Source organism: Plasmodium sp. gorilla clade G2 (assembly GCF_900097015.1).
Source record: "Plasmodium sp. gorilla clade G2 genome assembly, chromosome: 11".
In the NCBI taxonomy this organism is placed as follows: Eukaryota; Apicomplexa; class Aconoidasida; order Haemosporida; family Plasmodiidae; genus Plasmodium; species Plasmodium adleri (nom. inval.).
The window spans coordinates 608,585-620,000 of record NC_041703.1 but is presented as its reverse complement, the minus strand read 5'-3'; the positions used below and the strand labels follow the sequence as shown (position 1 = coordinate 620,000).

At 19.2% G+C, this 11,416-nt stretch overlaps 4 protein-coding genes across 4 annotated transcripts in view; 3 read left to right on the top strand and 1 right to left on the bottom strand.

Moving 5' to 3' along the window:
- The window catches only part of PADL01_1117000 (conserved Plasmodium protein, unknown function), a gene marked incomplete at both ends in the record, with an annotated part of 1,448 nt that extends 920 nt beyond the window's left edge, over nucleotides 1-528 (bottom strand). Inside the window, 2 exons of the mRNA XM_028682630.1 lie at nucleotides 23-72; nucleotides 190-528. Coding sequence (XP_028538889.1) covers nucleotides 23-72; nucleotides 190-528 — 389 coding nt within the window. The remainder of the gene's footprint in view (nucleotides 1-22; nucleotides 73-189) is intronic.
- A 471-nt stretch (nucleotides 529-999) lies between these two features.
- Nucleotides 1,000-3,204, top strand: PADL01_1116900 (conserved Plasmodium protein, unknown function; the record flags this gene model as incomplete). Its single annotated transcript, XM_028682629.1, has 7 exons — nucleotides 1,000-1,185; nucleotides 1,326-1,629; nucleotides 1,873-1,969; nucleotides 2,135-2,201; nucleotides 2,303-2,372; nucleotides 2,538-2,680; nucleotides 2,896-3,204. The coding sequence occupies 7 exons, from the start codon at nucleotides 1,000-1,002 to the stop codon at nucleotides 3,202-3,204; spliced, it is 1,176 nt and encodes a 391-aa protein (XP_028538888.1).
- Nucleotides 3,205-4,425: 1,221 nt separating this feature from the next.
- On the top strand, nucleotides 4,426-8,544 carry PADL01_1116800 (conserved Plasmodium protein, unknown function; the record flags this gene model as incomplete). The annotated part of the gene is made up of 18 exons (XM_028682628.1): nucleotides 4,426-4,575; nucleotides 4,661-4,692; nucleotides 4,824-4,887; nucleotides 4,987-5,129; nucleotides 5,267-5,375; nucleotides 5,476-5,609; nucleotides 5,703-5,786; nucleotides 5,907-6,003; nucleotides 6,074-6,156; nucleotides 6,300-6,354; nucleotides 6,451-6,579; nucleotides 6,765-6,869; nucleotides 7,078-7,485; nucleotides 7,570-7,617; nucleotides 7,763-7,915; nucleotides 8,102-8,193; nucleotides 8,323-8,376; nucleotides 8,520-8,544. The coding sequence occupies 18 exons, from the start codon at nucleotides 4,426-4,428 to the stop codon at nucleotides 8,542-8,544; spliced, it is 1,965 nt and encodes a 654-aa protein (XP_028538887.1).
- A 1,089-nt stretch (nucleotides 8,545-9,633) lies between these two features.
- On the top strand, nucleotides 9,634-11,382 carry PADL01_1116700 (histone acetyltransferase; the record flags this gene model as incomplete). The annotated part of the gene is made up of 1 exon (XM_028682627.1): nucleotides 9,634-11,382. One exon carries the CDS (start codon nucleotides 9,634-9,636, stop codon nucleotides 11,380-11,382), a length of 1,749 nt encoding a protein of 582 aa, XP_028538886.1.
- Nucleotides 11,383-11,416: the final 34 nt, after the last annotated feature.

Here is an 11,416-nt window from a genome sequence, read left to right as displayed (position 1 = left end):
TTTTTTTTTTTTTTTTTTTTACCATGGTCCACCAAGAAATATATCTGGTGAATTTCCACATGTACTATATTCCTTTAAAAAAAAAAAAAAAAAAAAAATTATACATATATAGAAAATATATATATCATTATATAATTTATAAACACATACAATATGTGTAATATATTTATTATATAATATATATGATACTGAGGGGGTCCATGATTCATTTTTTACATCAAAAGTATCCATATAATATAATTTCCATTGTTCTTTTTGAAAATATAATAAATCATTTGTATGAATAATTCCATATATATTTAAATTATTAATTATTGTTTTATCATCTTGAATTCTTATATATTCATTATTTTCACTCCTACAAACAAATGAATCCTTTTCACCATATAAAGATATAACCTTGTTGCTTTCCTTATCCCTAGATTCAAATATTAATTTTATCGTTTTTATGTTATAGTTAGCATATGAACCGTTATATGATAATATTAATATTAACAAGAGAAACACAACAGGAGAAAATAAATTCATTTTTTTAACAATATATATATTATATATGTGTATATTCTCCTATTTATTTGTATTTATTTTATATGTCTTTTTTTTTTTTTTAATGAAGGGAAAAAATTATTTTATTAAATTTATTACTTTTATGTATTTATAATGATATCTAAGTAAACATAGAAAATATATATATATATATATAGAAACATAACTGATATAAACATTTATAATTATATACATATAATAATGCTTTTATTCATTTCAATTATTTTTTCCACATTCAACAATACAATTCTTTGTACATACATTTATTAATATTTAACTATATAAATATTAAGGAAAAAAAAAAATATATATATATATAATATTATTTTAATAAAATAATTAAGGACAAATAATTTTATAATTATATAATAACAAATATATTTGTATACATATATACTTTTTGGTTCGTTATAAAAAAGAAGAAATAAAAAAAAAAAAAAAAACTCATAAATAATGATAGATCATTTAAAATGCAATTGCATAAAATACAATATCCCTGACGAAGACTGTGAACCTGTAATAAAGGTATCAGAAAATAAAGATGATATGTTAGTAGCTGTATCGAGTAATAAAAGAAATGTCCTTTTATATAAAATAATAAATAAGGAGATAATATACTCAGACACTTTTTTTATAGGAGTAAGTTACACATATTATATATTTATTTGTTTGTTTATTTATCATATATATATATATATATATATATATTTATTTATTTGTATGTTCCAAACATGTTTTTCATATATATACACAAAAAAAAATACATTTTATAATCATAGGATCCAAACAAAATTATTGCCCTTGAATGGTCTAAACAAAACGATTTACTTATAGTTACAATAGATATGAAATGTATAATATATAAAAAAAAAGAGGATGGAAAATGGGAATATACTAATGTGAATATACCAACAGAAGATTTACCTACATGTGCTTGTTGGCATCCTCATACATATTCATTTGCTATAGGATTTACTTCTGGTATTATATTTATTTGTTCAAAAAAAGAAAATCAAAAATGGAAAATAAAAAAAATTACCAATCATGTGGCAAGTGTAATGTTCATAGGATGGAGTTCATCAGGTATACACAATATATATATATTTTATTTATTATGTTTTTTTTATTTCTATATTTTTTCAAATGAATAATCATACATAATAAGAAAAATGTAGTAATTAAAAAAAAAAAAAAAAAAAGAGCTCATTTATTTTATCACAAAATATTCAATTAATGACACACTAAGAATAAAACAATATAATATAGTTAAAAATATATATATATATATATATATATATATATATTTTTTTTTTTTTCTTTTATTAGGATATATATTATCTACAAATTCACTTGATTCAACCTCTTTGCTTTTATGCACTTCAGGTCTATTGGATGATAATATAAAGAACAAAAATAATATCAAGTACACCTGAATTAAGAAAATTAGTATAACGTTGTTTCATCGTGTTAGAATTAGAGGAAAATATTTAAACATATGACAAACCATTATATAACTATAATATATTATATATATATATATATTTATTTATTTATTTATTTTTGTATACTTCTTTTTAATTTTAAACAGTATTTACAAAAATATGGAAACATTCATAACAGAACGAAATATTAATAATAACGACATAATATACAAGGTAAAAGATAAGATTGTTTTTTTCCCTAATAAATATATAAATATATATATATATATATATATATATGATATTAAAATATCTATTATTGTAATCTAGAACAGATCGAATCTGAAGGATACATCTTTTTGCATAGTTCCTTTTCATTGTCAAATGAAAAAATAGCTATAATTGGTATAAAAAAAGTTTAATCATCAGGACATAAATAAATAAATATATATATATACTTATTTATTTATTTGCTTATTATCAGTCATTATTTTAACAACATACTCCCTTTCATTTCAACAATATTATATATATAATATTTCCTCTTATTCCTTTTACATAACTTTGTAGCTACTAATTTTGAGAGCACGTATGAAAAGCAGCAAATAATAATTTCAGATTATTTCAAATCCCCAGCTAATATTCAATATGTTTCTTGGGTTGGACAAACACTACAAAGATGTTTATTTTTGGATGATGATAAACTGTTAGTTGTAAGTTGACGCAGTGGCATAACGCATACATATATATAAAAATATACATGTATATATTTACATGCACATATTTGCGTCTACATTTTTGAGGGCATACAAAAAAAAAAAAAAAAATAAAATAAAAAATAAAATAAAATAATTTATAAAAATTTAAATTTTATATGATGTAATTTATATTTTATTTATTTATTCATTATTATTGTTTTTTTTTTAAGTATGGATATGAAATATTTCCAATCATCGTGGAATACTTAAATGATGAATGGATTATATCAAAAGTTGTGTTACCTGAATTTAATATAAAAAATTTAACTGTTGACTTTTTTTATGATCAAAAAGAAATTCAAGAAATAGAACAAGAATGTGAACATTTAGATGGAAATCAAATTATTGGTGAAATTGTTGCTCATTCAAATTATATTTTACAAATATCTATGTTAGAACCTTATGAAAATAAAATATATATTGAATTTATAACAGTTTCAAGTGATTTCAGTATAGTTCTTTGGAATTTTTCCATATAAATCTTTTTAGCTAGTTCAAAAAAAAAAAAAAAAAAAAAAAAAAAGAAAAAACAAACTAAAATAAAATAAAATAACCTGTACAGTTCATAAATAATTAAATATGTGTATATTATTTTTTTATATGAACAATTATTAAATGAATATATAAATATAAATATATATATATATATATTATATGCACAGATAAAAATACAAGTATTCTTTCCTTTGTATATGCACTTATAAATGATGGAAACACAAAATATAAATAAATAAATATATATATATATATATATATATTAAATGAATAATATTAATTTAATAAGATAAAATAAATATAACATATTTGCAACAAATTTATACTGTGTCTTTTTTTATATATGTTGTTGCTACTGAAATATAAAATTCCAATAAAGGAAATTGTTCAATATATATATATATATGCATGTTTTTTTTTTTTTTTTTTTTTTTTTTTTTTGAATATGTTTTTTCATTTTTTGGAAATAATATGTAACATTTTTTAAGAACTAAAATAGAGAGTTGGAAATTAAATGCAAAGACATATATAAGGTTAAAAAAAAAAAAAAATTAATAAATAAAGTCATGCACACAATATATATTTAACGTGAATACCACCATATGGGGGGAAATAAAAATATATATATATTTTTTTATAACACTAGTTCTTATATTATATAAAAAAAGAAAATGATATATTATATAAAATAAAAATTTTCATAATTATAGAGAAAAAAAAGAAAAGAAATAGATATGTCATTAAATAAATATATATATATATTATATTAACAGAATTATGCACATGTTGTGTAAAAGTTGTATAATATATATAGTACAAAATTGTTTGATAATATTAATTTTGTGATATATACTTTTAATATAACAAATATATATATTTCTATCATTTATATTTATGAAATATTGTTCAAGTAAAATTATAATTATATGAACAATATATATATATTTATAATTATATATATGTTTAATTTAAAACATTTTCAAAATTCTCATATTACATTTAATAATAATAAAAGTTCACAAATATAAAGGAAATATCATAAATATTATCTTGTGAATATATTAAAAGTTCATGCGATTTGTTTTTTTTTTATGTAGAATGACGTTTTATTCTACCAACAATCAAACAAAATAAAACAAAAAAAAATATAATATATATATATATATATAATATATACGTAGTATGAGAGAAAAAGGCAGAACAAAATGAAAGTTATAAAAGCAAGTAAAAATAATTTTGTTCATCCAAATAAAAGTAATCAATATAATTGTAACGATCAACCATATGATTCATTATTCAGAAAAAACTGTGTATCGTTCTATGAAGATTTTGATACCGAAGCAATATACTTATTAGTAATAAAAAATATATATATGTATATATATATATGAACACATTCATATATATAAATATTTTTAATTTTCTTTTAATTGTAATTAGGATAAAGGAAGTCGTCCTATTTATCACACCCTGTAAGTATTTTATAAATGTATTCGTTTGTTTCATGAAAACATATATGATATATATATATAATATTATACCTATATATATTTATTTATATTAATATTTTTGTTTTTCTTATTTTATGAATTACTATTTGTAGGAAAGATAAAGAATGGGATTCTTCTAATAATCGAAAAGACACAGAAAAGAAAAAGAAGAAAGAGGTATATTCATATTAAAAAAAAAAAAAAAAAAATCAATAGAATTATTACGCCTTAATATGTTCACAAATATTTTATATGATATATTATATTTTATTATAGGAATTTGAAAAAATTGATGAAATTATAAGCAATGCTGAACATTTAAATATTTTAAGAAACAAACTATACAGTTTTGAATATCAGAATATTTTAGAACCACTGGGCATATATATTTCTCAGCAAGAAGAGGAAGAAGAGAACATGTAAAAATAAAAAAAATAAAAAATAAAATATATATAATATCATTTTTTTGAAAATACTAGTGTCAAAAATTAACAGGGCGACACTATTAATTTTGTAAATATTTATTAATGTTCATAATCTTTTTAAATTTTTACAGAAAAAGAGAAATGGAAAATTTTTATAAAGATAAATATGAAGTATTAAAAAAGAAATATGTTCATCTTAAGGAAAATATCGACACCATATTGGACATCGAAAGAATTAAGGTAATAATTTATAAAGCTCTTTAAAGTATTCACACAAATATTAATATATATACATATATATATATATATTATGCTTTATTCAATTTAATGTATTATGTAGGCTGGGTTATTTTACACCAAGGAAGATCTACAAAAAATTTTTGAGACAATAAGAAAACACCAATGCAAGATTAATAACAAAAAGGATATAATAAATTTTCAGAGTAGTATGTTGGAAAAAGCTATAGAACATAAGTAATAAAAAAATAAGAAATATAAATTTGTAACAGTGATACATTAACATGATATGTATATAATATGTATATATATATTTTTTATTTTTTGTAGCAAAAAAAACAAATTGACCATCATGAAGGATAAGAGGAAGAATGAAAAACTATTGGAGATTTGCAAATCATACTACGAACAAAAGTAACACATTAAATATATAAAATATATATATATATATATATAAGTGTTAATATATTTTTGTATATATATATATATATATGTATATCTTTTCATATATACAATATTTTATTTTCTCCTTAGTGAAAAGGCTCAAAAAAAACTCAGACATTTAAAATACTCTTTCCTCGAATATAAAATAGCCCTAGAAAATATTGTGTCATGTTGTGAACAAATTGGGGTAAGAATAAATACATACATACATAGATAGATACATACATATATATATATATATTTCCCCCCAATTTTAGGGTGACAAGATTATTTTAATGGACGGAATAAAATCAGCTAGGGCACAAGCGGATATGTCAATTGCAAATGATATAAAAAATAAGTAATAAGATATATGGACGAAAAAAAAAAAAAAAAATCATTACAAATATATATATATATATATATATATATATATATATATATAATGTTATATTGTGTTGTCTTTTATTATATTTATTATAATATTTCTACTTTCTTTAAAAGGATCAAAATTGAGGAATTAGAAATGAACATCAGTTATTGTGAACAGCAAATAAACGTAAGAAAAAATTAATATATAGTTACAAATACATTTTTATATTCATTTACAACAAAATCTTTTTTTTTTTTTTTTTTTTTTTTATATATATAAAAGTATCTGAAGGATGATTTGGATTATAAAATGGAAGAATTAAGAAATAGCACCTTATACACTGAGGAGGTTAAAAATGAAGCGTCTTACTTTAAAGAAGAGCTCTCAAAGAATAATGACTTACTATTACAGGTATAAAATATATATATATATATATATATATAATATATTATAACATTTAAGCGTCTTTTTATAAAAACGATTTGTTCATGGTATTAATATTATAAATACGTTTCATGTTTCGTCTCAATATATATAATATATATATATATATATATATATATATATATATATATATTTTATTTTTCTTATATAAGGTTATGGAACATTTCCATCAAATGATTAACAACGTAGATGAATTTATTTATAAAAATAAGGACAAGAATGAACTTATAACATATATGAATAAAAAGAAGAAAAAGGTAAAAAAAAAAAATAAAAAATTAAAATAAAGAATATGTAATAAAAATAACAGAAATAGTGAAAATAAAAGTTAATATTGTATTATAATTTTATTGAAGTGTATACATATATATATATATATATATATATATATATATATATTTTTGTTGTTTTGTTTTATCATATTGTCTTATTGTTATATATTTTTATTTATTTTTTTATACACAGTATGGAGATATTTCCAAAACGATATGCCAAAAAAATAAGGAGCTAAATTTGAAAGTGAAGAATTTTGTTCCGTATAATTTTTGTATGGGAAAAGAATTGAAGAAACATGAGGAATATTTGAAAATACAAATGGATGAAATGAAGAAAAAGGAAGAGAAGGAAGAAAAAAGAAAAGAAAAAGAAGAGGAGGAGGAAAGAAGAAAAAGGAAAGAACAAGAGGAGGAAGAACAAAAAAAAAGGAAAGAAGAAGATGAGAAGGCAGAGAAAAAAAAAAAAGAAGAAGAGGAAGAGGAGGAAAAGAGAAAGAAGGAAGAACAAGAATTATTAGAAGAAAAGAAAATAAAAAATGATGAAACATTTGAAGAAAAAAAAATAAAATTAGTGAAAGAATTAATGAAAGACGTTAATGTAAGAAGGAAAAAAATAAAATAAAAATAAAAATATATATATATATATATTACTTTTATATTTTTGGTATGAATAATTATATAGGAGGAGACGCTAAGCTTGGAGAAATGTATTGATATTATATACAAATCGGTAATAAATACATTTAAAATGAATTAAGGCTTTATATAAGTTTATTCGTTTTTATACACATGTGTTGCATATTTTTAAAAAAAGCTAAATTGGATCATTATAAAAAATATTTTATTTTATTATATTTTATTTTTTAAATATGCAGAATTTACCCTTAACTCAAAATAATTTAAATAAATTAAAAAATATGGGAGATATAAAAAAAGAAGAATTAGTCACTTTTGTAAAGACCCTAATGTTGAATGAAGAGGAAGCTTTTGAAAACATGAAAACTTTTTTCGAAATATGGGATATAATGGTAAGACAAAAAAAATAAAAAATAATAAAAATAAATAATACAATATAATGATAAAAGAGTAATGTAGAATAATTATATTTGTGTGAATTGTAATTTTATATGTGACTTATATGGGAGAATATTTTATACATGTCTTTATTTAAATTTCCTTTATGATTTTTTTTTTTTGTTAACATTACATTATAGAAAACGGGTTATATGCATAAGAATCTCATCATATCTATTTTGAAACAGTTTGGAGATAACTTAACAGAAGAGGAATCAAATTATATACACCAGTACAAAATATATATATATATATATATATATATATATATATATATATATATTTATATTTATATTTATATATATTTAACGATGATTCTTTTATGAAAATATAAAATTATTATTTTTTTTTTTTTTTTCAGGGAACTAAACCAAACGAGCGAGTCCAATATATCTTATGTTAAATTGCTCAAAAAGTAAGAATTGTGCATATAAGAAAAATAAGAGAAAAAAAAAAAAAAAAAAGAAGCATGCCATAGTATATTACATAAAATAAACATAAATATAAATATATATATATATATATATATATATATATATTGTATATTTATTTTTGCAGGTGGATTTATGGAACTGAAGAATAAATTTTTATTAACCTTATATAAAATAGTAGTGTACATAAAAAAAAAAAGAAAAAAATAAATAAATATTTCATAAGACCTAAATTATAAATATATATAAATATATATAATATATATTATATATATTATGCCCGTTGAGTTATAATTAATTTATATTTATCCTATTCAAAAAATATATGAATAATACAATTTTTATATCTTTACATTGTCTAAAAAAAGTTTTCCATTTTGTCCTTTTTAATATATAAATAAGCATATTTTTTTTTAATATGTTTTATATTATATTCCGTTATATATATATGAACTTTTGTTATTTCATAAAAATGTATTAATAATATAGCAAGGATATATTAAAAAAAATATATATATATATATATATATTTTTTATTTGATTGTTGTTTTATTTTCTATATATACCATTGTTATATATTATATGTATATATATATATATATATATATATATATATATATATATATATATTTTTACAATTTATTATCTTGTTTTGGGATAAAAAAAAAACGTTATATTTATGGTACATGAAAAAATTATATATATGACGTTAAATATATTTTTACATTAACTATAAAAAGAAAATAATTATATATATATTATATATATGTAAGTATTATATTTTTAATTTTTTTTTTATATAATAAACAAGAAGAAAAAGAATTCCCACGAATTATTGTTGTGAATATGAATACATACATAATTATATATAAAATATATATTATATTATATATATATATATAATTATATTCTTCCTCAAGCTCTTATTAAAAAATTAAAGAAATGTTTTTATAAGAACATATAAATATTATATATATATATATATATATTTTTAAATTTAATATTCAAATTGGAATTAGAAAATAAATAAATAATTAAATAAATGAATTATTTTTTTTTTTCAATTTAATTTTTTTTTTTTTTTTTTTTTTTTTTTTAAATAAAAAAAAATTTATGGCTAGCTACAAAATAAAGCAATAATATAAAAAATATATAAATATATATATATATATTTATATTTATATTTATTTATATATTTTATTTTTTGAGATTTCTCCAAATTTGTCATATTTCTTTATATTATGGGTCTGGGAGGAAAGAATGAAAACAAAGTGAACGTGATTAAAGGGGCTGGAAGTATAGGCAAGTATATTAAAGGAAATGGTAGTAAAATAAAACAAGAGGGGGAATGTAATAAAAGTAGTGAAAATGAAAATAGTGATAATAATAATAATAATATAAAAAATGATAATAATAATATCAAAAATGATGATAATAATAAGAGTGATAATAATATAAAAAATGATGAAAATAATAAGAGTAATAATAATATCAAAAATGATGAAATAAATAAGAGTGATAATAATATAAAAAATGATGATATTAGCAATATTCCAAGCACGAATACAAGCACGGTGAGTAACAAAATACAAGGGAAAGGATCTGTGAGTTATAAGAGCAAAGAAAAAACAGGTACTCATTCTAGTCATAATAAGAATACAAAAGGTAATAATAATAAAGTAAGAACATCAGGTAAGATTATAAATTCATTATCAAAATATAGTGATTCATATGCTTTAATCTTTCCAAATGCTTTACCTGTTAAACAGGTATTATGGGGTTTAGATCCTTTAAATAAAGTTTGGAGATATTGTTCAATTGTATATGCTAGACCAAAGAATAAGGTGTTAAATGATACAAATTTTATGTTTCCATTAAATATGAATAAAAATGAAATAATTAATAAAATGAATAATGAATTGAATAATAATAACAATGTTTGTATGAGTGAAAGTGATTATGATTATTATGTTCATTGGGAGAAGTTCGATAGAAGATTAGATTGTTGGTTAGCATATGAAAATTTAAGATTATTAGATAAAGAACCAGATGATGGTTTACCTCTTATTAAAGATAATGATAATGTATCAGATCATGAACATGCAGGTATTGATAAAGAATATTTAAGAGAACATGAAGAAAATACAAAATTAAAAACAATTAATCAAATAAGATTTGGAAAATATTTAATAGATACATGGTATTTTTCACCATATCCTAAAGAATATCAAAATATAGATATATTATATATATGTGAATTCTGTTTATCATTTTTTAAAGAATATAGTGAATTAAAAAGACATACAGAAAGATGTGAAATTAGACATCCACCCGGAAATGAAATATATAGAGAAGAAAAAATATCTATTTTTGAAATTGATGGAAGTTATTTTAGAATATATTGTGAAAATTTATGTTTCTTATCAAAATTATTTTTAGATCATAAAACATTAAAACATAGAGTAAATTTATTTTTATTTTATGTTATTACGGAATATGATGAATATGGTTATCATATAACTGGATATTTTTCAAAAGAGAAATATTCCAAAAATAATGTATCATGTATTCTAACACTACCACAACATCAAAAAAAAGGATATGGTAAATTTCTTATTAATTTTAGTTATTTCTTATCACAAACTGAAAAAAGAACAGGAACTCCTGAAAGACCTTTATCAGATCTAGGTGTAGCATCTTATATGGCTTACTGGTATGAAACCATTTTAAAAGTTCTTATAAATTATGAACAATTATCTATACAAGAATTATCAGAAATTACAAGTATAGAAACTAATGATATTATCTCTTGTTTAGAACAAAAAGATATTTTTAAAAATTCGATAAATGGATTAGATTCATTTTATTATATAAACCAAAAACAATTGGAATTTATACTTAACAAATTGAAGCAAACAAATAATACACCGTTGTCTAAAAATAAATTACATTGGGTTTCTTATGATTATTACTTGGCTCTATATGAATAAAATAAATTTACAAACATAATAATCTGATATGTCA